The 26,720-nt window shown below is 40.3% G+C and overlaps 1 protein-coding gene across 2 annotated transcripts in view; it reads left to right on the top strand.

Annotated features, from left to right (window-relative positions):
- Rnf150 (ring finger protein 150) overlaps nucleotides 1-26,720 on the top strand; it is a 241,446-nt gene that overhangs the window by 125,523 nt on the left and 89,203 nt on the right. For both annotated transcript variants that reach the window (XM_074041195.1, XM_074041196.1), the window contains exon 2: nucleotides 18,473-18,723. In XM_074041195.1, the coding sequence (XP_073897296.1) occupies nucleotides 18,473-18,723 (251 nt within the window). The remainder of the gene's footprint in view (nucleotides 1-18,472; nucleotides 18,724-26,720) is intronic.

Below are 26,720 nucleotides of genomic sequence, written 5' to 3'. Positions count from 1 at the left end.
GAACTTACTTTTGGTCTTGATTCCTTTTAAATGTGGTTTTTGTCATGTGGCCAGCCACCACAATAAGGTCACAGTTCGATCTTAGCCTCTGGCTTCAGTTAGTTAGGACTGGTTAAATAAGCAATGGGGTGTGTGTGTGTGTGTGTGTGTGTGCACGCGTACTCTTGTGCACGTCCAGCACAGTCAATATTTATTATAAATAGCCCTCCTGATCAGCATTACTCTTACCAGCAGCCTGTGCCACTATCTGACATACGTACAATGGCCTGGGAGCTCCAGCAGATTCTTCTGTCCTAGCCTCTGGGCCTTCGCCTCCCAGACAGCCTGGTAACTCTAGTATGAGGAGATCTGCAGCTTTCACACTTAACCCTCTTTAAAATCTTCCAGGGGCTTGGGGATGTAGCTAAGTGGTACAGCACTTGCCTAGCATGCACAAAGACTTGTGCACTGCAAACAAAGAACTTGCAGGATTTAGCAGGGCTCTTTTCTGAGCAGGAATGCGCTTGGATTTTCATTTCAAACACAGTTAATCTGCAGGTTCTTGTTTTTGTCCTTTGCTCTTCTCTTGGAGTATGTGGTCTTGAAGCCAAGACAAAACAGGTCATTATTTGGAAAGCTCCTGCCCTGTCAGTTGCTGGTGGCATCTATTTTTAGACCCTAGGAGGTAAATCATCACTGTTAAGCCAAGAACACCTACACACACAACTTTTCTTCATGCCAACATGGACCTGGCCATCATCCTTCCTGGGCAGTGTTTTAGCATGAGTGAGTGTCAAGGCCTTACTTGGAATTATCTGCCTAGGATCCATCCATCCATCTCTCACGTGGCTGAACACCTGCTGGTCCACTGGAATTTTCTCTTATTGAGGGGGAAAGGAGAAAGAAGATAACTCCTCTTTTCAACATGGAGGAATGAGAGCTTAAACATGTACTGAAATCAGTTCATAGCCAAATTCAGTTTATTCGAGCATCACCGCAAACCTTGGGGAAATCAAACAATCTTAGTTCTCCAGCCACAAAAACAAGCCATATAAAGAGCTGGGAAAATCAGAGGCCTTCATGTGGCCAGGGATGCTCTGTCTGTACTTGGATGCATGCATGGCCTGTTCCAGACATACATCTCACCAGCTTCACCAAGGTCTGCTCAGTAATGGCCAGCAAAGATGTCCTGTGAATATGTTCCCTGTCGTGGCAAAAGGGACTTCACAGATGCAATGAATCTGAGGATCTGGAGAGGAGAAGGTTATCCTGAGTTATTCAGTCTCGTCATAAGGACTCATAAAATTTAGACAGGAGAATCAGAGAGAGATCTGGCAAAAGAAGTATAAGATGAAGGTGTATGGCCACAAACCAAGGAAAGCAGGCTGCCTCTAGGCACTGAAAACCCAGGGGAATAATCCCCTGAGTCTCACAGAGGAATACAGCCCTGTCAGCACCTTGATTTTAGCCTAGTAATACCAATTTCAGACTTCTGACCTTCGAAACTATAAGATAATAAGTTGATGTTGTCAGCCACTAAGTTTGTGGTAATTTGTCACATCAGTAATAAAAAACTAAAGTTTTCACCAAGATCGACCCCTCAAAGGAGGGTATGTCACTCCTATGGAGCATGTCTGAGCTATTCTCCACTCCCTGTGACCCCCAGGGAGGAGAACTGATGTCACTGCTCTGGCCACCTGCTGCTCTGCCTCCTTAACTCCTATACAGGAGGTGCAGGCCATCCTGCAATGGCTGCTAGATCTCAGTTGGCCTCTTCCTCCCCAGTCAGAGCCCGTGATGTGCCACCAAATCCCATCTCCTTTCCCTGACAAGAAGCAGATCACATCCTCTTGTAGGACAGCCATCTTTTGTTGTCCTGGAGTGGGGGTATCCTTGGGGCAAAAAGGGAGGAAGAATTTCTTTTTCCTATGTCCAGACCACCCTTCAGAATAAGTATTTCTGAAAGTCACCTCTCCTTCAGGAAGTACCAGGGTCAGGGAGCCTTGTCAAGCCCAGGAAGGCTTTGTTCACAGACCTAAAGTTGAGTTTTCTGGAAGGGATAAATGGTGACTGTCCCCACAACTTCTGTCTAGCATGTCGCCCCTCTTCTGCTCATAGTGACCAGCAATAGCAAGGCCCAGTACACTGGACTGCAGCCTCCTTTGGTCTCCTGAGCCTGCCTTGGAAGAAAGCTTTCTACTCAGTGTTATGTTTTGTCATCTTTTTTTCTTCCCAGACCCCTGGTTAACTCTTCATCTCATCATCCCAGGCAAATTTGCCTTAAAGTTTCCGTGTAGTCAGATGGAGGTACTAAAGACTGAGGACAGGGTGGAGAAAAGATACCAACTACACTGAAGGTTGGAGTAAGAAAACTCAAATGGGAACATTGCTACACGCCCTTTGATGATGCAGAATGAGAGAGCTTGAAGTCCCTTCTTTGGGGAAGATGTCACATTTATTGTATTGCATGTATTTGCAGAAGCTGTTTGTATTATTTTAAGAATTTCAGTTCTTGAATGACCCCTTAAAGATCTGGAGTCTCTGAATATGCATGATCCCAACCTTTCTGCATTTCTCTAATTATTCATCATTTCACTGGTGAAACCAACCATGCTTTTCTTTGTTCTCTGAATTTATCCTTTAGTTAATATTATTTCCATATAAATTTCAGTTAGAATGTACTTACTGAGCTTAGATTTGGAAAAATGCATTCTCAGTTGCTCAGTAAGCCAAAAATGTAACTATCTTTTGCCCTAATTAGGATCTTATTGAAGGTTGAAGACTTGATATTCAGAGCTGAGTATTTCTAGTGAGGAAATAAGGTTTGATGGTTATAACTTAGTAACATGTTTCCAAACTTCCAGCAATTACTATTTGCAAATGATTTTCCAAATGAAAGTTGTCACTGTGGTTTAAAATTTTTAAAAAGCTATCATTTTATTTCCTTCCAGAGTTGCTTACAAAAGAGAAACAAGTGGTAATTTTAGAACAGGCAAAGGGAAACCATTAGTACCAGGCAATGATACCATGCCTTGGCTGAGAAGCCTGCAGTGGAAGTCAGGAGACTCAGCTCCCAGGCCTGTAGGACACAGACACGTCAGCCAATGGATATGACTTTTAACATTACTGCACTGGCCAGGCTGCCTAAAGCTGGGATTGTAACCGAGTAATACAGCCTAAGTTCCTGAGTTGGATCCCCAGAAACTCAGGAAAATAAATAAACAAACAGAGTATCTAGAATAACCTACCTATAATTCAGAACATTCAAACAGATGCTGAAAACCAGGTCCGAAGGGAAAAAAGAACTTTTTCCTTCTTTTATTTCTTGGCCACGTGATTTACACACAAACAATAACTTCAGGATTGAGCAACATGTCTAAGGCAAGTCTGTCTCTGAACAAAGACTGAAAATACTCTTAATTTCTTCTGTGCCCAGTAACCTGTGACTGACTGGGTCTTTGTAGGATGAACCTTAGGGTCAGCATGTACCTGTAATTTGCTTCAGTTGCTATCATCTCAAAGCTAGACTGTAAATAATTAATAGGTCCTTAAGATTTGTGTTTCATGTGGTTTTAAATAAACAAGGTAAAAGGATAATGATTTGGTACTTCAGTTTACACATTTAGTTGTTATAATATTACAGGATACATACCCAAGGGTTAGAATTATTGATGAGAATATTTAAATGATTTCTGTCTCTTCCAGGAAGCTTAGCTTGTACAAATGACAACATCCATCTGTAAGAACATAATTTATCTGTTAGGAATCCATTATTTCCATCCTTTTAAATGTTCTTAAAGCTTACTTATAGGCTGCCACCCACTCTCCTTTTGTCTTGGATAACTTCCCAGGCCTCAGTTTTCTCTTTTTACAAACTCCAAAGGGTGTATTTGGCTGGTACCATCAATTGGCTTCGAGAAAAGTAGTACTTTCTGGTCTGCAGTGGCTCTTCCTACTTCTGTCCATATCTGAAACCTCTTCTGTGGTCAGCTTAACATTGATATTTGCTTTGGGTGAGCACCAGCCCCCCCCCCAAAAAAAAACCATCACCATGGCAACCATCATAACGCCCTAATTTTAGATTCCAAATGGATCGATGTGACCTTGTTATAAAAGTCTCTGGGTCCTATTTTCCTACAAGAATGAGCTACACAGTTAGGGATTAAGAACTGAATAATCCTGGAAACATGGTGGATGCCAGCATGTGTGGACCCCAGACCGATGGCCACCTGGAAAGTGACCAGATTTTAGCCGCTTACAATGAAGCTAGGCCACCACAGCTTGTGGTAGCATTTGCTGAAGGGTATTCATAACACTGCAAGCTATGAAGCTCTTTTTCTATTGCAGATATTCAGAAAAACTATCAATTAATATTTTAAGCAAGTGGAATATTTGGGTGTTTGAAGTGTTGGCGGTGCCGTTTTGCTGTTATTCAATATATGTCTTTTTTAGAAAAAGCCAGTGGACTTGGGTAGTACAAGTCCCTATCAGTACATTCGCTTGTGAGACACACCCCTGAGTGGTTGCTTCCTCCTGGGGCTCGAGGCGGTCAAAGCATATGAGAGCTGAACACTGAGTTTCAGAAAGGAAGTATCCCAATCAAAAAGATAAGAGGAATTAACGTTTCACTAGTAAAGAAAAAGCGTTTAGTAAGCATATGGCAGAGATATTGTAGCAGTTGGGGAAAATATTGAAAGCCAGAAAAGTGTCAAAATGATGCAATTATTAACTCCAGAAAGAACGAAGGACAGATAGGTACATAATTGTAATTTGCCACTGGGCTCTACAGTGGACACTGTTTGCATTGAATGACTGTTGATTCATCCAGTGAAGCTTCCGCAGAGAAGTAAGGAAGGTAGGAGCGAATATGAGTTCAGTCCTCATCTTCCATGGCAGGATGTCAGTAGAAGAGGTCTAAAATCGATAAGCCAAGGAGTATCAGTGGAACATATTAGTTAGAAATACAGAAGGAAATGTGTGGGCAATACCAGGAAGATTTAGTGGCAGATGTATGTGACAACAACTAGAATCTGAACTTTGCAATGGCAAGAAGCTGGATTGGAATTAATGTTTCTTTCTTTTCTTTTCTCTTCCTTTTCTTTCTTTCTTTCTGTCCTTCCCTCTTTCTCTCTCTCCCTCTGTCTCTCACTCTTTCTCCCTTCTTCCCTCCCTCTCTTTCTTTCTTTCACAGTACTGCTGTTTGAACTCAGGGTCTTGTACTGCCTAGGCAGGCACTCTACCATTGAACCACACTCCTTGCCCCTTTGGCTTTAGGTTATTTTTCAGAGACGGTCTGCTTTTGCTGGGGGCTGCCCTCAGACCATGACCATCCTACCTGTGCCTCCCTCGTACCTGGATTATAGACATACACCACCACATCTAGTACTTTTTGTTGAGATGGGGTCTTGCTAACTTTTTGCCTTTGCTGGCCTTGAACCATGATCCTCCCGATCTCTGCCTTCTGATGTTTGTTTTTCTTTGAGAAAAAACAAAAGCATATCTGAACCTTAAACAAGCCACCTAACCAGGTAAGGCCTCATTTTTTTTTCTCTGTAAAATGAAGGAATAGTTGATGTCAGAGACAATGAAACCCATTCCAGGGCCTAATTGCCTGATTCTGGTATTCCATTTGGGTTCCTCAAAACTGATATGGGCAGAGCATGTGCTCCAGTGTTCATAAAGAGCACACTCTGTACATGCTTAAAGAGGATAACAGCATCAGTTCTTAAATCGCTTTCATATCAGCAATTTATTCATGTAAAGGAATAGCTACCTTCCCTAAGAAGGATTTATATGCCTTTTACTTTTTATTTGAACCTCAATATTATCACCAAACCTATGACATTCCCTTTAAAACATCAACTCCTTAAAAAGAGAGGATATTATTTCTTTGTCTTGATGATTGCATCCATGAGGCTAGCAAATAAATTTTGTATAGTGTATGACCAAACAATGATGCTTAATGAAAATATAATGCAACCACAAATTTAATTCTAAATTCTCTAGGACTCATATTTTTTAAAGACAAGAGAAGGAGACAAAATTAGATTTAATATGTTTTATGTAATCTAGCATATCCAAAATTTATTTCAATATCTATTCAGTATTAAAAAATCTCACTGAAAATATCCCAATCTTAATTATTATTAAGATTTTTTTTTTTTTGGTGAAACTAAAGTTTGAACTCAGGGCTTTATGCTTGCTAAGCAGACACTCTAGTACTTGAGCAACTCTGCCAGCCCTTTTTGGTGTTGGGTATTTTAGAGATAGGGTCTCACAAAATATTTGACTGAGCTGGCTTCGAACTGTAATTCCCCTGCTCTCTGCCTCCTGAGCAGCTAAGATTACAGGCTGAACCACCAGTACTCAGCTAAACATATTCTTTTTGGTTGTGTGTGTTTGCTTTATTTGTTTGTTTAGCAGTACTGGGGTTTGAACTCAGGGTCTTACACTTGCTAGGGAGGGTCTCTACCACTTGAGCCACTCTACCAGCAATTTTTTATACTAGGTATATACACTTCTGGGTATCTTACACTTTGACACATCTCAGTTTACATGTTTACTTTTCACTGGAAGTACATTTAGATTTCATTAAAAAAAAACCTTATGGTTGATAAAGTCATTTCTCATACCACATCATTTCAAACATATTTTAAAGTTTTTCCAACAATTGTGCCTAGTAATGGTTTGAAGTTAAAATTGAATTAGCTGAAGATAACTAAAATTAAAATTTCAGTTCCTCAGTCCTACCAGCTGTACTTCATAGCTGCAGGTGGCTAGTGACTACTACATCAAAGAACCCCATTGAGTACCTGATAAGTTCAGTGGTAACAGTGAGTGCTGTCTGCTCAATACCCAAAAACGATCATTCTCCCCTCAGGACAAAAGTGGGAGGTAGGCTGGACTCTCCCATCAGAAAGGTAACTGCAATGGTAGCTTTCATAAGCTACGTGTAACAACAACTGTCTTCAGAGCAACAAGACATAGAAGTTACAAATAAAAGATTCTATGGCAACTTCTACTGAATGGTTCTCTTTTCTAAAATTTAAAAAAATGAGCAGAATCCATGTTTTTTGTATGTGGTGGGGTTTTTTCACGTCTGTAAATCAACTAAAATTTAAAGAATGGTACTTTGGATGTGGAGCAGTATTGCTGAGGCATGAACTCTAGTATTTAGGACATCAGAGAACTGTGAAAAAAGAAATATAATATTTTGGCAGTCTTAATTTTGGTTTCCCCAGAAGCAGAGGAGGCAAACCATTTATTTGAGTAGCAGTTCAGAAAACACCTGTTTGTAAGCATGGTGGCTCACACCTGTCACCCCAGCTGCTAGAGAGGCAGAAATTGGCAGGACTGGAGTTCAAGGCCAGCCTGGGCCAAAGAGTTAGTGAAACTCCCATATCAACAAAAACAAGCTTTACATGGTGGTGAATGTCTGTGTCCCCAGCTATGTAGGAAGCCATAGGTAGAAGGATGGCAGTCCAAAGGTGGCCCCAGGCAAAAAGCATAAGACCGTGTCTGACAAAGCAAAAAAAGTCCTGGGACTGTGGTTCAAGTGGTAAAGCATCCATCTAGCATATGTGAGGTCCTGAGTTCAAACCCCAGTACCACTGAGTTGGGGAGGAAGAAGGAATGGAGGGAGAGCAGAAAGAGTGTGACAAGGAAGGAATGGAGCCAATAAAAAGTATTATTAAGCTTAATTCCACTTGGAAACTTTGGGGGATGGTGTAGAAAATTTGCTGCAGTGTCGCTCCAGCCCTGGAGTGGGGAGCTGGGGCATTTATACACTCACATGATCAGTTATTAGTGTAGGGAAGTTATCAGGAGATAATAATCCCCCTCTCCCATCCCATACCACTCACAGAGTGATACCTAATGGTTACGGAAGTCATTTAGACAAAGAAGTCTGAAAGTCAAGACAACGTGCACTAAAAGGTATGGGCTGGGGGATGTGGGAGAGTAATGGACCAAATGTGTCACAGACACTTTTTGACTTATAATATAGAATATGTCAAACAGAGGACAGGGAGATAGGTATCAGAGCTCTGGAGCTGATTCAAAATACATACTCAGTTGGCCAACTTTCTCCTCATACAAGGTTGAGGTCCTGATAAAATGCCACCCAGACTCCGTGCCCTGAGTACTACTGACGGAAAGAATAAGGCAATTTATAGACTACTCACACACGTTATCAATCGAAACATCTTTTTATACTAATGTTCATCATGGTTCATCCCTAGAATTTATCAGACCAGATGATATGCAGTGTTTTCTACTTCTTTGGAACTTGTCCTCTGGTTCTTGAAAAGCCCAGTTACTAGCCACACCAATAATCATCAAATTCTATCCCACTCTTGCTATGTTTCACCGTTCTGTTCATAGTTAGTCTTTTAACTGACCTTAATATTATTTGTTGTTGTCATAACTCAAGTCCTCTGACCATAGGGAAAACTATGTGGGGATTCCCAGCTTCTAGAAGGCAACACAGGAAACTTCAACTGGCCTTTAAGAGGGGATTTTTCCAGTGTGCACTTTTAATAAAGAGTGCTCTCATTTCTACTTTTCAAACACTACTGAAGACAACTTGTTGAGTACTAAAAAGAAATATGGAAATGAATCAAGTCATGAGACATTTAATAATTATGCAAAAATTGGGAATTCCAGACCTGGCAAAAAAAATAAGCAAAAACTGTGAGAAGAGGTACTTTGTGTATATTTTCCTATTCTGTGCAATGGTACGGTATACTATGCGACAAAAGTTCATTAGATCCAAGATAATGATTTATTCTTGTAATTCTAGGTTCTTGCCATGTATTATTAAAAAAATCAAATAGAGAGTAGTTATAATTTTCCCAGTAGCTCAAAGCAAAACAAAATACAAATCCATGTTTGTTCGATTATATGAATATTTCATTATAGATATATATTTTTTATTTTTTGCTACCTTGAGAGAATAATATGAATTGGGTCACTAATTGCTGAATTTTATATTCATCTGCCTTAGAATTTGCTCTCATTGATCAGCGGGGGTGAAACCATTAGCCCTGTAATGCTATAGAAATGGCTTGTTAGCTTTCCATGACTATGACACAATACCTGAGAAAAGTTGGGGGGTTTCATTTCATGGCCAGGTGGATCCATTGCTTCTGGACCTGTGGTGAGGCAGCACATCATGTGGGAGAATGTAGTAGGGCAAACAGCTCGCCTCATGGTGGATAGAGCAAGAGGAAGGGATGGAGTCCCAATATCCCCTTGGAGGGCTCACCGCCGTATAATCTAGTCTCCCAACTAGATTCTGTCTCTTTTTGCTATTGTTTTCTTTGGCAGTACCGAGGTTTGAACTCAAGGCCTTGTGCTTGCTAGGAAGGTGCCCTACTATTTCTGTCACTCTGGTTGTTTTTGAGATAGGGTCTCATTTTTTGCCTGGGGAGGCTTGGACTGTGATCCTCCTATTTGTGTTTCCCTGCATAGCTGGGATGATAGATGGGTACCACCACATCAAATGTAAGTTGAGATGGGGTCTTACAAACTTTGTCCAGGCTGGATTCAAACCATGATCCTCCCAACCTCTACCTCCCATGTAGCTAAGACTACAGGCATGAGCCACCACTGGGCTAGGCTCCGCTTCTTCAAGGATCTACCACTTCCCTGATAACACCATGGGTCAGGGACCAACCTTTGAACACATGGGCCTTAAGGGATGCTCATCCAAAGCGCAGCATAGAACTTGACTAGCTTGGGCTTCCTGGTCCTCAACTGCTTAGAGAGTCCCTGCAGAACTCAGATGCTCCAAGTTGCCCAGTAACTCATGCTTGTTTCTGGGCACCAATGGAAAACAACTTTAACATGCTCCTTCACTTCCTACCTCTTTTTGTCTAAATGCAGTGTGTTAGGTTTTCCATCTCTGTCATAAATACTTCAGAGAAACCGTTCAAAAGGAGGAAAAGATGATTTGGGCTCATGGTTTCGAGGTTCTAGACCATGGGTGGCCAGTCCATTACCTTGGGCCTGAGGTGAGATAGGAGAACATGTGGTGTGCAGGGCTGCTTACTTCATGGAAGGCAGGAAGCAGAGAGAGAGAGTGAAAGGACCAAGAACAAGACACCCCCTTCTAAGGCACATGCCCAGTGACCTAACTCTACCACATAGGCCCCACCTTCTATTAGCCCATTCACCTATGAGCTGATCAGTGGATTTAATCCATCGAGGATGTTAGTGCCTTCATGATCCAATTACTCTTCAATGGAGCCAGGCCTGCAACACATGCACCTTCAGGGGACATCTCATTTCTAAACCACAGCAGCAGGTTTAATACTATCCGGAATATTTTAAATATTTATTTGATAAGATGATGTTAATGATGACAGTCATCACTAATATTTACTGAGCATCTGTGTTTGAGGTTCATTGTAAGGCTGGTGAAGTGGCTCAAGTGGTAGAGTACCTGCCTAGCAAGCACAAGGCCCTGAGTTCAAATCCAAATACCACCAAAAATAAAAATAAATAAAAACAGGTCCATTGTATGCATTGTTCCATTTAACCTGTGCTCTCAACACTTTGGATGAGAGACATTTGCTATTAGAGTTGTGACAATAATGAACTTGAAGCTTAACGATTATTAACGGTTTAATAAATCTTCCCAGGTCAGCCAGCTAGAAGCTCTGATAAATGAGTCTCTTTAATTTTATTAAATGACTATTCAGAAGAGAAATTTTCTGGGAAATCTCAGTATCCCCTAATCTCCTGCCCTATGGTTCTTCTATCTGCTCCTTAATGAGATGATTTACGTACAAAACCAAAATTAGAATTTAAAATATTTTATATATAAACAGAAAGTTCTTGAGCATGATTATTTGCTATAATCAAAACTGAACTATTATAAAAATCAAGATAGTATTCTATGGTTTGTTTTACTTCAGCCTGGACTCTGTCATCCATTTCAACGATTGAAATTGTCACAGAAACTAAAAGCAAGTTATTTTTCATTATGATTTACTGAATATGTCCTAAGAAATACTACAGATGGGACTACAACTATTTTATTTTCTACTCATCACTCTCCTTAGTTTATATGCATCACCCCCCTTACACAAATTCATAGAAAATTCTACACTTGTATACTAGGAACATGTATGAAATTTTTTTAAAAGTATGACTCATTTATCTTGTCAAACGTAGCTGAGGAGTTGACATCAGTGAGTTAATTAAGTTACTAGAGCCATTCCAAGGAAAATAAAACTTGGCTATTGTTAGCATCTCCTTAAAGGATTTCTAACCTCATAAAAGTGATTTGTGATTGGCTGTAATGACAAATCTCCACTGAGAGAAACTGGTGTGTAATTAAAATGCACCTCAGCAACCTGCAGCATCTGACATTTTTCAAGACTGAAGCTGAGCACTGGAGAGCACAGGTTGACCAGGGCTTACCCAGCAACTCAGATGAACCTTTTGATTTTGAGCTTAGAGGTTTTCTAGAGAATCATGTCAGTTGGTCTGTACTAAAGGTTCTGGATTTGGTCCCCAAATGATAGAATTTCAAACTCTTCAGTTAGTCCTACTGTGAATTTAGGTTTTTATACCCTGGAAACTATGTTTATTGTCCAGACTGTCTGTGTTCCAGACAATATCCTTGCTGTTCCCAACAGTGTGGCAGTGCAGACTTGCTTGAAAGATATATATTTTAGTACAGCAGTAACTTCTCCCCAGGGTAGAAAAACTAACAGGACATACTTTGGAGCTGTACAGAATGGTCATTTAGTCATGGTCTAGGATGGCTTTGAAATAATATGTACCAGGCACACAGCAATAATTTAGCGTGATAGATAGAGACAATCTTTTCTAAACTATATGACAACAGTAAGGGTGAATTCTACTGTGAAATCAAATGAACTGATTGAAGTAAAATTAAATTAGAGACCACCTAAAAAACAGCATGATAATATAATGAGATTTGGTGACTCTAGTTTGGATTTCAGGTCTATATTCTCAGAATTTTGTGTTTTGTCACTACCTAGAAGTATAATACAGATATGTAGGAGAAAATACAAGCAGCCTTTAAAAATAACTGCATAGTCCAGAGAGAGGCTGCCTTCAGATGTGGCTTGATCAAGACTCAGATGATGAAATCTGCCCTGGTTTATGGCCTCCTCCTTCAGTGCAGCCTCATCCCTATTCTTATGCTGAAATGACCCCCAGAGCTTAGCCTCACTGGTGCTCCTGTTTAAGATCTATGGGGAAAAGGGCATTTGCTTCCCTCAGAACTCAAATAAAATTTCTGTGTGCACTGTCTGGACCTGAGCCAGTCACTATGGCAGATGGTGCCCAGTGCACTGATTGGGTGAGGCCACTGGAGCAGAAGGCCCTTGTATTGCCTTGTCATCAGAAGAGGGTGGCAGGGATACAGGCTGATTTGTGCACTTGGCAGTGGTAAGACAACAGTAATGGAATAATAAAAGTTAACATCTATTTAGTGGTTGGTTATATACTATAGGACCTGTGCCAAGAAATTCACTGAGAATTACCTCATTTCTTAATAGGACAGGATATTTCTCCATGGTGGGTGTTTTTCTCAAGGACTCCTGTGGCGAAGGTAACTAATTGAGAATGTGGGCAGGAAGGGGTACTGGAGGCTCTCAGGAAGAATGAAGATATGAGGTCATCCTTTGGATGAGTGGGGAGGGGATCCACAGTACAGTAGGACAGGGCAATATCCAGTTTCATCTGAGGATGGGGATCATAAATTTTAAGTGAAAGTGGATGGCTTGTGAGATTTTTCTCTTGGCCATGTTCACATGGTGAAGTGGAGGCATGGCGAAGGTGACTTTGTAAGAGGGTTGGGTGGAGAAACAGAAGAGGAGTTCAGGGGACGTTGGAAAGTTTGTTACTGTAGACTACGTGATGGAGGCTGGCTAAGAGAAGTGAAGCCAGCTGATGGGGAGTAGAGAGAGGTAGATGAGCTAAGACAGCTGGAAGGAGAGGAGACAGCATTTGGAAAGGGAAGTCTTTGAAAGCAGGGTTGCATGGTGGCATAGCTCCTTGTGGTGATGGGTCCAGGACAGTGCATTGGGAGTAGGTGTCCAAGGAGAACCAGAAAGGTAGATGGGGAGGAGGAAGGCAAACAACCAAGAGGCCAGAGCTCTATGGGTTTATCCCTAGGACCAGCGATATTCCAATCCAAGGCAGATAATTATTAAGCTAGCTAGACTAAAGGGGGGAGAAGAGAAAAGCAAGAGGCTGGCAGAGGGCAACAAGCAGAGAATGGTAGGGTTATAAATCCAGTGGAGAGCATCTCAAGATGTTTTGGGGTTTTCTTATTTTGTTTTTCTTTGGGGGGCCAGTACTGGGTTTTGAACTCAGGACCTAAAATGCTTACTAGGTAAGTGTTATACCACTTGAGCCAAACCCCCAAGAGCTTTTTTTTTTTTTTTTTTTGCTTTATTTTGTTTTGTCTGTTTGTTCATTTCAGATAGGGTCTTACATTTTTTGCCTTCTCTGACTTTGATTCTCTTATATACAGCTTATACACAGCTGGGATTTTTGTCATGCACCACCCACTTGTTGAGCTAGGGTCCCTCTTTTTTGCCTGAGCTTTTCTTGAACTGCAAACCTCCCCATCTCTGCCTCCTGAGTAGCTGGGGTTACAGGTGTGTGGCAAGATAAGTAGTTTTTGAAGGTGGATGTGATGAGGCTAGGAATGAAGATCTGGTCCTACCCCTGACATATGCGTGATGTAATAAAAATAAATTGTAAAAAATGTGAAGTTTCCCCTTAACCACAGTACAGTGAAAGCAGTTATCACTAAGAGTGATCATCAAGGAGGTGAAGGGACCATTCCTGGAAGAGTTTGAGGCTATGATGGAATCTGTTGACCAGAGCCTTAAATATCTGAGCGTCTCAGAGGGGCTTGGAGTGGACATGGGTAGGAAATTAAGTTGACTAACATGATGTACAGAGCAGCTCTGCCATCAGTATCTGTGCTGATTCTTGACCCACGGGGTCTGAACTTCAGCAGTGCCTCAGGTGAAAGGTAACTGGAGCTCCAGTTACCTGTGGGGAGGTGAGTAAGCAGTGATTTCGCAGAGAGCCTGAGTGAGTACCTGGAGGAGCCACTGACTGCCCTGTAATTGGGGTCACCCAAACCTACTTATGTCTCTTCTTAATCTTGTGGAGCAATATGGCTAAGGCCTCTGACTTGGTTTTGCTCCAGTAAACAGCACCAGACAGAGCAGCTGGTTCCATCGGGGGAAGATGAGTGCAAAGGCCATTAACCAGACAACTGAGAAGTAGCCCCATTATTAATGGCGGTTCGAATGAGTAAGTACCACCTGTGAAGGAATGATGTTGATGATGGCCACCGACATTAGATAAAGAATGATGCTACACAGACAGAACTGTGAAAAGGAACCAATAGTAAATATTTAGCATGAGAAATGCAATAGATTAAAGAACACAATAAATGGCTAAAATATAGAATGGATACAGCTAAAGACAAACTGACAAGCTAGAAAATCAGCTTGAGAAACTGCTACGGTTGGATCTTAAGCGTCCCCCAGAGGCCCATAAGCAAAAGGCTTGGTCACTAGCTTGTGCTATCGAGAGGAAGGGAAACCTTTAGGTGATGGGGTCTAGGGGAGGAAGTAGGTCATCAGGGCAAAGAGATATTGGGACCCCAGCCCTTTCTTCCTCTCTCGTTCTCCTCTCTTCCCCTTCCTGGCTACCATGCAATAAGCAACAACCTCTTCTGTATGCTGTGCCACCACAACCCAAAGGCAAAGAGGCAAAGCATCCCCTGGACTTGAACATGAACTGAAATCCTGAACCCAAATATGCATCCCTTTTTAAGGTGATTTGCCTTAGGTATTTTACCTCAGTGACAGAAAGCTGGCTAACATGGAACCTCTTTCACAAGTTAGCCAGAGTCGTTGAAAAGAAATTATAAAAGACCCAATGAAATACTCCTGTGTACCCATGAGAATGGCTGAAATAAAGAACAGTGTTAATGCTAAATGCTAGACAAGAAACTAGATGATTCAGACATGGCTGATGGGAATGTAAAATGCTACAGTCATTCTAGAAAATAGTTTGGCTGTTTCACCAAAAAACAAACATATGACCTAGTCATGGCACTACTCTTGGGCATGGATCCCAAAGAGATGAAAATTTGTATTTCCACAAAACTCATACATGAATGTTTATAGCAGCATTATTCATAACAATCCAAAACTGGCAGTAACCCTATATCCATCAACTGGTGAATAGTTAAAGTGTGATGTACCATACCACGAAATGCTACTTACACATGAATAGGAATAAATTACCCATGCATTCATGGCTGCATGTTATGGGCATTAGGCAGAAAGGCTGATCTCAAAGGATTACAGGTTATGTGATTCCATTTATGTAACAGTCTAGAAATGAGAAAACTTAAAGAGGAGGTGATAAAGTGGTCTTAGGGGTTAGGGAAGGGACAGGGAAGATGGAGGTCATTCCCTTGTGTGATGGGAAATGTCAATATCTTGACAACGTTAGTGTCATATGACTCTAGGCATATGTTAACATGTCATAGAATTCTAGACAGAGACATTTTAAAAACTGATACATGCAAGTAAGGTCTGCAACTGAGAGCATCATTGATAATGCACCAAAATTATATAGGGTGACACCATCGGAGAAAGCCAGGAAACAGCCACACAGGACCTCAGTGCACGGTTTCTGCCACTTTTTATTAGTCTGTAACTATTTCAAAATAAAGACTTGTTTTAGTGAGACAAGGAAAAGGATAAGAAATACATGTAAGATAGAGGAATGATTACCACCAACAGGATAATAGGCATTACAGGAGAGAAAAAATATAAGAAGAAATATTTGAAAATAGCATGAAATCAAATGTTTCAGAATTAGAGGAAAGAATGAAATGCTTGAGTCTGAAAATGTTCACAAGGGCCAAGGTAATGGATGAGTGCTCACAAATAGACATAGTGACATGTACAAACTCAAAGATCCTCTACAATTCAGCTCCAGAGGGTTGCACAAGACAGATCACTTTCAAAGAATGTGAACTGTGATGACACGAGCCCACTCAGTAGCAATGCTACTGAGCTGGCACAACCATCATGAAAACACAAGCCATTTTCCACACATACTCCAAATGCATCAAACAGCAGCAGAGCCTTACAGAGAAAGCGATCAACACTTTTATCGGTCATTTTATCTCACCCCATTCAGAAACTGATCGAACAAAATTAATAAGTTAAGGAGACACAAGGAATATTTGAATACAGTTAATGAACTTAATCAATAAGCTATGTATATGCAACAAAGGATAGGCAATGCTTCTTTAATACAAATGGAGCATTTACCCATAAAAACCATAATTAAGGACTAATTTCAAGAGACTATGTTCCTTGTCCATACTGCAACAACACAACATAATGATTATAAATGGATAACTAAAATATTACATGTATTTGGAAGCAAGATACACACAGTACTTAATTACCAATCCTTGAGTTAAAAATGAAATCTGTTTCTTTAGAAACATGTTATGTTTTTTAGGGAAACCTTTTTTTTTATAGCTTTATTTAGAGCTAAGGTTTATTAGGTCTTCTTAGAAATTGCATAACTTTAAACTGCTATTATGGCTAGATAATTTTCTGTTTCTGGCTATGCATTATTGTCTAGGAAGCTGCTTATTTTGGATACTGATTTTGAGTCTTGTCTTTGCTTTTGTACATGGTCATGTGGCTACACAAATGATAATAGCTGCACTCTTCCTTTCTACGACAAGACCCTGCAGTCTCACACCTCAGCAGCCAGTGTTACTCACACGGCCACGTCTAGCTGCAAGGGAGTCTTGGGTTAATGCTCTCCACTAGGCAACTTATATCTAGCATAAGCACTAATACTGTAGAGGAAAAGCAGATCAAGTATCAGAAGATAAGGAGCTATGTGAGATAAATCATATGCTTTGTTGCTTTAATTTGTTAATGTGCTCAAAAACATCCTATTTTCTGACATTAAATCATCCTCATATTCCCAGAATAAACCCCACTTGAGCATACAAGTTGTTTTACTGTACCATTGGATTCTATTTGGGAGTGCTTTATTTAGGATTGTTGTATCTGTGTATATCAAATACATATTTGTTGATGCAGAAAGTAGTAATAACAATTTGCATTTATATGGTACCTTTGCAGTTTTGGAATTCACATAAAATTATCTCACTTGAGAATAGATGATAATCAGAAGCTGACTATATTTTAAAAAAAACTGTAGCAGTATTAAATAGAAGGTATCTATAAATGGAGCAATGGAAGTTTTCTTATATTTTCTTAAATCCCAAAGGGCCAACAGAGAGACAAGTTCAGATTAGGGAAAAGAGAAGAATGCAGGGGATTGGAAACAGTCTTCATCACATGGAACCTATGAAAGGAAGGTCACAACCCCCTGAGGTGCACAGGAATGAATGGGACTGCAGGTTCTGTTCAGTCTAGCCCTCTGCTGGTATTGTAGACATTTTCCCAATGCAATGTTTAAACAACCTGGCTTGAACTTATGAGGCTTTCCTGGTTATTGAACATTCTTTTAGCTTTGCGAACTTTTGTTCTGACTTCTTACATACCTGCATTTACCAAATGAGATCACAGTAGCTAAGTACTATCATGGACAAAGGAAGCATTAAAAAAGCAAATTGTTCCTGCTTTGTCCAGCAGCCAACTCCTGTGTGTCCTAGCCACACTTTCTCCCCTCAGACTGAAAAGCTTTTCCAGAATACGTAGTTTTATCACTTGCTACTCAGAAATATGAAGTACCTTTAGGAGGAAGATAGATGGTAGACTGATGTAATTTTGCCAAAAGAGTCACTCAATATTCAAGTGACTAGGCATCACGTAAACACAGAATTACCCAAGTAGATTGACCTCTAGATTTACCCTTTCAAGATGTGCCATCTGTTAACTTCTCTTCCCTGAGATCCAGAGCCACCACTGTGCCACACATAGACAGTGTATAGCTACTTAGGGCAAGATTTGACCCTGAGGTCCCTCCCTGGGCTTTCTGCACCCCCCAGCCTCTCCCTGCCTGCCCCTGTGTCTCATCTTTCCTGCCTCACACATACATAGGTCACTTACACTGCAGTTATTCTTGGGGTGTTCTGCTGGGATGAAGCAAAGATCGGGGAACAGTCTAGTTATTCGCGTCAGCACCCATGTCTCCTTTGAGCAAATTAGACCCTCGAGCAGAGTACCTTTTTGTCTGGATTTTGTACATTAATCAGAATAATAATTCATCCCAATTCACTTCACTTTGTGCCATTTTTAGATGCCTGCACTTTTAATGACTCTCTCTTAGGATAAAGTCATGTAACTTTTACCCTGCATAGTACACAGGCTCTCAGAAATAGTGTCATTGTTTGTTAGCACGATGCTTCACGCAGACATTTCACTCTGATTTCCTGCCCTCACCCCCGCCCCTCCTCTTGCCTTTTCTGCCACAGGTGTGGAAGACATCGTGGCCATAATGATTCCTGAGCCAAAAGGGAAGGAGATCGTGGGCCTGCTGGAAAGGAACGTCACCGTAAGCATGTACATCACCATCGGCACACGGAACTTGCAGAAATACGTGAGCCGCACCTCGGTTGTGTTTGTCTCCATCTCCTTCATTGTTCTGATGATCATTTCCCTCGCATGGCTGGTCTTTTATTATATCCAGAGGTTTCGATATGCAAATGCCAGGGACAGGAACCAGGTGAGTAGCAAAACGTTTAAAAAGTCATAACCTTTAAAAGTTACTGCGAAAGCAATGCACAGTACTGTATAAACTTTACAACCACAGAAAATTACCAAGACAAAGTGAAAACTATCTATTATACTTCCACTCAACAGAAACACTCGTGACCTTTCTGGTTAGAGCTTCTTAGACTTCTCTTAAATATATGTATTTTGGTGTTTTACTTGTATTGCATAAAATGACAGTGATTTGTCCCACATTCCTGTTGCTTTTTGTAAACAATTATTTATTTAATTAGGCCCAGAATAAAGGGACAAAGGGAAGTGAATTATGCTAGAAGGGACAACACACTTTGGAAAGAGCCAAGATGTCCTCTTGGGGAACAGAAGAAGAAATGGATATAATAAATAAGCTATCTTTAAAGCAGTTAATTCTTGAACACACACACATATATAAGTATGGTATAAAATGCAAAAGTTATAAAATTAGATATGATGAAAAGCAGTTGCTTTCCCATGTGTGTCCCTCAACTACCCAGTTCCAGTCCAAGAACTGTCTTCTCTTCCTAGGGCTGTTTCATGCACATATAAATGCACTTGTTCTTACGTGTGCACACATTGTTTAAACAAAAGAGCGCACACTCAACTCTGTTCCCTTCTCTCTCACTTCATCTTGGAGATTATGTTGGAGATTAATTCATGTCATCACACAAACCAAGCTGTCTCCTCACTGTCTGCATATGTCACATTTATTTAACCAGCTCCTGTTCGTGGACTTGTTTTCTCTTACAAAAGAAAAACACTCATGTTCATATGAAGTTTAGCACATGTATAGGTATATCTATATGGTAAATACTGGAAGTTTGTTAGGGTGGTAGTATATTAATTTAAATTGTAATGTATACTGCAAAATTGTCTGCCAAAACCAACATTGAACCAGTTTATATTTTAATCAGCAGTCTATAAAAATTGCTTCCTATACCCTCACCAAAAGAATGTGTAATACCTTTTTTGTTGTGATTTGATAGATTAAAAATGATATCACATTTTTTAATTAAAAGTAACATTAAATATCTTTTTAGGTATAAAAAAACTGAAGTTTTTCTGTAAAGTATATGCTTATATTCTGTCACTTTTTAGTCAATCTTTTTTTATTAAAGTATACAAATTTTTATTCATAATTATTTGTGGTATAGGATTCAGCGTTTTCTCCCAGCTTGTCATTGTCTTTGATTTTACCTACAGTGATGTTGGATATGAAAACATCTTTGGTTTTTACATAACTAAATTTATCAATCTTTTAATATAGCTGCCAAGATTTGTATAAAAAGATCTTCTACAGACCAAGACTAGAGAAAATTCTCTCATGTTTTTATCCATCACATTTTTATGGTTAAATACCAGAGAACTTAGTGCAGAAAATGAAGTAGAAGACCTTTTTTTTTCAGATGGCTTACCATTTTCTTGAGTAGTTGCTTTCCCCTCAACTGCAGTATAGCCGTTTAGCATATATTAAATCCCCCTGTGTACTCAGTCCTGTTTCAATGCTGTCTAAACTGTACCATTAATCCACCTGCCTACGCAGCTGTTCTTTCCATTACCCTAGAATTATAATATCTCTTATCTGCCCATGCTAACTTCTTCTGTTGCTCTGTTTTCACTGTTTATATGAGTTTAGAATTGCCATACCAGTTGGCAAATTTATAGAATAAGTTAGGAGAAATTTATAACCTTTGATGTTGAAATTTCTTTTCCAAGTAAAATATATACATATATTTTGTTCTCCTTCTACACACTCTTTTTGTCCCCAGTAGCATTTGTAAACATCCCTATCAATCTCACACATTCTTCTTATGAGTGCCCTCAATTTAATGGGATTGTTTTTATCATTTTCAAATTTGTTATTTCCCCGTGCAATCTTCTTTATTGAGATATATGTTTTCTCTCATTATAAAATAATGTCAGAAATGTCAACTTAGTCTTATTTTATTAACAGTTTTTAATCAAAAATGAAGGTTATTCCAACATGTCTTTTCAATAGCTGTGGTGGTCTAAGTTTTGTTTTTCGATCTGTTCAAAAGAATGGGTTAGGATGGGGTTGTAGCTCTGGTAGAGCACTTGCCTAGCATGCCCAGAACCAGAAAAAAAAAGGAATGGATTATATTAATGGCTTTCCCAACATTGAATCACCCTGAATTTTCAGTATATACTATCCTCTAACCCTAATTATATCCCCAATTGATACAGTTGAAGTAGAACCTGTCTGGATTATATTTGTAATTTATTTACAAATTTATTTAGTATATTATTTATTTGTTACGTTGGTATTCATGTGTGAAATTTGTCACAGTTTACATTTTTATCATGTTTGGGTAATGGTTTTTCTGGCTTTATCAGAATCATTGAACTTTGCTGTTTTCTAGTCTAGAGTCGTGATGTGCAGCATGGAAGTCACTAGCCATGGGTGGCTGTTTAATTTCAATTGACTGTAATAAAGTTGGGAACTCTGTTTCTCCATGCATTTGCCACATGCCATCATCCCAGAAGTTCTACTGGGCATGGCTGCTCTGAGCTGCTTTAAATGACACCGGGGTTACCTCTTCTAATGTACCAGCAGACATTTTTGAGTTAATAAGGTCTGAGCTGTTCACTTTGGAGGATAGCTCCTTTCACCTTTCTATTTCTTTTGTGACAATAGACCTGTTTAAATTTCCTACAGCTTCTAGAACAATTTCTTAATCATTACGATTGCTTTTTCTGAGTCTCAAAATGATAATCATTTTAATAAACTCTAGCTATCATGAAGCGAAAGGATGAATTTTCCATTACAACAACTAAATTATTAACAATTGAGTATATTACCTTTCAAGTATTTTTAATCCTTTACGTATGTATTGGGGGAAATTGTCAGTATATGTGTGTCTCCTTGTATATATGAGGCACAAACATACACATATGTGTTTTATGCTCTACTTTTTATTAAATATTGAAAAATTTCCCCATCATTAAATAATCTTCAGAAATATAATTTTTGTAGCTATATAACAGTTAGGTTCCACCACTAACCAAAAGCGAGAGAGTTATTTAATGTCTTTGTTAATATTCTGTACTAAATGGCAGTAAAATATACTTCTCTATGGTTACAGTGAAGAAAAAAATGAGTTAATTTGCAATATTTTTAAAGCTCCTCAGCATGACAATAATCACCTATTATTCCTGTCACATTGACTCCTTCATGACTACACCCAAGTCCAGTCTTGGTCCTTTCATTACATATTCTGGAAATGAGCACAGTAACAGACACAAGGCAGTGAACATGGATTGCAACTAATATGTTCACGTGGTTCCTATGGGGTTACATATGAAGTGCACATGTGTATATCAATTCTTAAAAAGTCTATCACCAGCTAATCTAACAGTGCTAAATAGAGATGGTATCCCTATATTTTCATCCCTCTAAGCTAAGCAACTATTCAGCACTTAAGACATGGATGAACTTTTAAGTTTTGAATGAGTTAAACCTTGAGTTAATTGAGTAGTTGCTTCAATCATTTCACTTTGTGCAAGCAGATACAGCTTTTCATGTCTGTTTAGCAGGTGCATGGTCTATGAGATAAGTAAAAACCCATTGAAAGGTGATAATATGGAAGTGGCTCATGAGGTTTTAAGTTTTTACTCTGCTTCATTTTTATTAACTTTCTTTGAATTACAGGATGTTATCTTCAGGGTCAGTTGGGGAACTGGGATCATGTTAAAAGTTAGCACTATTTCCTGATCCAAATGGTCACTATACTTTAGCCTTTTGGTGAATGGAATGAGAACTTAATTTCTCTTAGAAAAAGTATTTCTCTTTGATGGCCAATGTTCCACTCTATTCACCAGAAACTTATAGCTGTGCAAGCTATAGCTATAATAAGCATCAGGTTAACTTAAATCATTTATTTTTATTAAAGCATTATTGACCTTCAGAAAGAGTGACTCTCAGGTTCACAGCCTGAAATAGAATATGAAAGATGGTAATTTCATATTGGTGAAGTATCCAGCTGTTCAGCTGTTTCAAGAGAGACTGAACCTGAATTAGCCAGATGAGCACATCGGTGTCTGCCTGACTTTGTGTGGCTCAGAATTAAAGGACAGTCCCCAGCATCTTACACAATCAAGACCCTTTTCATGCCACACTGTACCTGGACACGACCATCTCAGTGCAGTTTCCCGTGGGGCGAGATTGCTAGATGTTCACAGCAAGATCTCTTAGATGTTAACATGGAGAAATAAGGGCTACAGCTGAAAATGGAGAGGATGGTTGGCGTGGCTGCTGTGCCATGTTTCCTAAAGTGACTGTGCCAAGTTAAGTCCAGTACAGAACAATTCTTAAAGGCTTCAGCTTGGGAGTCAAGTGGCTCTGGATTCAAACCTTTGATGGTGCCTAGTGTTGTGACCTTGCATGAGCTCCTTCTCGTCCTCACGTCTAGGCTTCCTCATGTATAAAGTAAGAATGGTAACAGGCCAACCCTGTAGTCTTGCTGGGAGGAAAGAATAAGAAAATGTGTGACATTGTTAGAAGGGTGTTAATGAGGTCACCTTTAGTGGACAAAAGAAATTTTGAAAATAGTATTTCTCCCTAAGATGTACATAGCTCAATTCTTACACAACTCACATGTGGTTAAGTCTAGATATGGATTTTTTAGCTGTTATAACACAGTTTCAAGTGAAGTGAGATCTTCTGTGTTTTCTCCAGAGTTATGGGAAAAGGAAGGCATATAAATACACTGAAGAGAAATAATCTGGCTTTCTTGGAGAAAAATCTTCTGTGCAGCACTGTTTTATAACTAACAACAAATGTGTACCCAGTAAAAAATAATAATAAATAAGCAAAAGTTATACATTTGCGTAAGTTTTCTCCCCACACTGAACTCCCTTCAGCGAACTCCCTTCTTCTAACAGAGGCAACTCTTAACCACACTTCCCTTGAGTGCTCAAAGATGTTTCAGTCCTATATATATCTGTGCGTGTATATTTAAAGTTCTTTTCCACATTTTAGCATCAACAAGCAACACCTATGAAAACAAGTAGATCACTTGAAGGGTCAGATAGATGGCAGGTGATGGGTTTGGACCACAGTGAGTGAGGTTAAAAAACTAGGAATGGACTAGACTAAAGCACGATTTTAAAACTCTGTGGATTCAATGTAGAATATAAAAATATATCCTAGCTTGTACCTATTGTGGCAATCTGTAGAGTAGGGGAAAAACCTGCTTTCTCCTGCTGTACTCCCATGAACATTTCTGTATCACCATATGCATGGGGGGTTTCCCGCATCAGTCATTTTCCCTTACATCAGTCTTCAATCTGACTTCAGTCTAACACCACCAGCATCAAACCCCACAGATGGAGCACTCGGTTCCATGTGGCTCTTTTCAGACACCAGTCCAGTTCCGACTGACCAGCTCTGAATGGGAGGTTCTCACAACTCCCTCTTCAAGGCAAATTCGCTTATTTTTTTAGAACAGCTCACAGAAATCAGGGCACTGCTTTGCTTATCAAAGTTGCAGCTCAGGAACAGTGATATGGAAAAGACACATTGAGCACAATGTGGGGGAGGGGTGTAGAGCCTCCACCCTCTCTCAGAGCACCAGCTTCCTTTCTTCCCCATGATCTGCAGATCTCTGAACTCTGCCCTGTGGGACCTTTGTGGAAGTTTCATTACCTATTCAGAGTGTATTAAATTGGTGGCCACTGGTGGTCATCCCAGCCCCCTTCTCCTCCCCGGGAAGTGGTGGATCTGAAAATTCCAACCCTTAATCACAAGACTGGTTCCCTGGGCAACCAGACCCCATCTTTAGGGACTTTCCAAAGGTCACCTCTTTAATATAAACTCAGAATGGTTGAAAGGGGCTTGTTAGGTACAAAAGACTGTCCTTTCACCTTTGTCACTCTCATGGCTTAGGAAATTACAAGAGTTTTAGGAACTCTAGCCAGAAACTGGGATAAAAAGCAAAATATATGTTTTTATATACCATGATATCACACAGCCTAACTATTAGCTCCTCAGTTTACTATCAAAATCATTGCAGTTTGGGGAGAGGGATAAAGAAGAATGATGGAGGGGTTGAATTCAACTATGCTATATTGTAGGAACTTTTGTAAATGTCACAGTGCACACCCAGTACAACAATAATAGGTAATAAAAATAATAAAGTTTTAAAAAATCGCAGTTTCGATTAGAAGTTACACGGTTAGCATACGTTTGAGAGAGGGAGAGGAACGAAGGATGCAAAGAGGGCAAAGGTCAAGACCTTTACTGAAATAGGACAGACAGCAGAAGAGATCTAGAGGGGTTGGGGAGTCGGGAACATGGGTTTAGCAATTGTACATTTAGAAGCCTATTAGTTATTGAAGCAGGGATCCCAGGTACAGCTTTCAGAATGAAGGCTAGAGCTCAGGAGAGTTTTTCACAATTTTTTTTGGCAGAACTGGGATTTGAACTCAGGGCCTCAGGCCTGCTAGGCAAGCACTTTACCACTTGAACCACTCCACCACCTGGAGCTCAGGAGAGAAGTCAGACATAGCAACATGGAAGACCTCGAGAAAATTGATGCCATTTAAATAATCAGAGCAGGTGGAGTTCAGATGGAGAGTGGCTATCCCAGGTGAAGATGTTAGAGACCTGAGTTTGGGATACTGAACTGTACTGTGGCCTTAACCCACTCCCCAGTCTCTTTTCCTGGATCATATGGTTTTATGGACTTGTTTTATTTTTCTTCCCAGTTCTTATCATTTTCAGGAAACTCTGACCATCTGAAACCTGCTTGCTTTGTACCCACCTTCCCAGTCCATGCAGGAATGCTGAGGGAGGTGAAACAGGAGGCTGGTTTGCAGAGACCAAGCTCAGCCTTCAACCACCTGGAACCACTGCTCCCACTCAGGGTTAACTACCCTGCAGCACTGTCTCCCTGCTGATGCTTGTCTGTAGTGCAAGCCATTAGCTTAAGTCCAGCCTCCCTTGGGAATCTTGATCTGTCAGGTGACCTGTGTGTCCCTAAGTCCAGTGACTGATTGTTTCAAGCCCACTCTGAGCAAAGCCCCAGTAACTAGATGTACAGGGGTCTGTGCCCCATTCCTGGATGCGCCCTGTGACATGTAAGAGCCTGTGGAAGTCTCTCATGTGGGTTAGGATGCAGGTCTGTTCCAAGCACACATAGGACCTTCAGGGAGTCAGTTCCCCAAGGTCTCATCCTAGACCCATGACATCTCCTCTCTGCCCAAATGCAGAATCCTCCATTTCATGATCAGGCATAAATGTGACCCTTCCGGGCAGCTAGGTGAGGACATAGAACACTGTCACGGGTGAACTTTCAGGAGCTGAGAACATTTAACGGTTAGAGAGTTTATATCTAACGATGGGTTTAGTGCAAAGTGGAACCAGAGTCTGGGGCAGGGGAGCATCATGAGGCCAGAGGACAATGTAGTCTGTAAATACAATCATGCAGAGTTATGGACTGGATCTAATACAAAGATAGAAATGGAGCCCAAAGCCGTTCAGGCCAAGAGAGGAAGCCGAGGGATTGCTGCTTAGGTGAAGCAATTTATGTAATACTTCCACCTGTTAAAGGAACAGGTAAAGGCTGGGGTACAGCTAAATGGTGGAGCACTTGTCTAGTTGCATGAGGGGCTAGATTAAATTGCAACACACACACGCACACACACAAATGCAGTATTGATTAGGGAAAACATTTTCCTGGACATTTAACATATATCATGGTAACTTTTAAATATCATAACAGACCTTTCCTTCTCATCTCACAAGCCCTAATAATCCCCTTTCTGAGTATTTTAGTAAATATCCCACCAATGCCACCAGTGTGGGCTTCTACCGTGCACAACATGGGCACCTCTCAGGTCAGTCTGAGAACCCTTGTCCCCAGAAGGGCTGTGTATGGAAACTATAGTCCTAAGAATTAGGAGGCAGAAGTCACTCGGCTGTAATTGGACTCATGTATTTGTGAATGATGACTG

This window comes from Castor canadensis, chromosome 9 (genome assembly GCF_047511655.1).
Source record: "Castor canadensis chromosome 9, mCasCan1.hap1v2, whole genome shotgun sequence".
In the NCBI taxonomy this organism is placed as follows: domain Eukaryota; kingdom Metazoa; phylum Chordata; class Mammalia; order Rodentia; family Castoridae; genus Castor; species Castor canadensis.
This window is presented reverse-complemented; position numbering and strand designations above follow the sequence as displayed.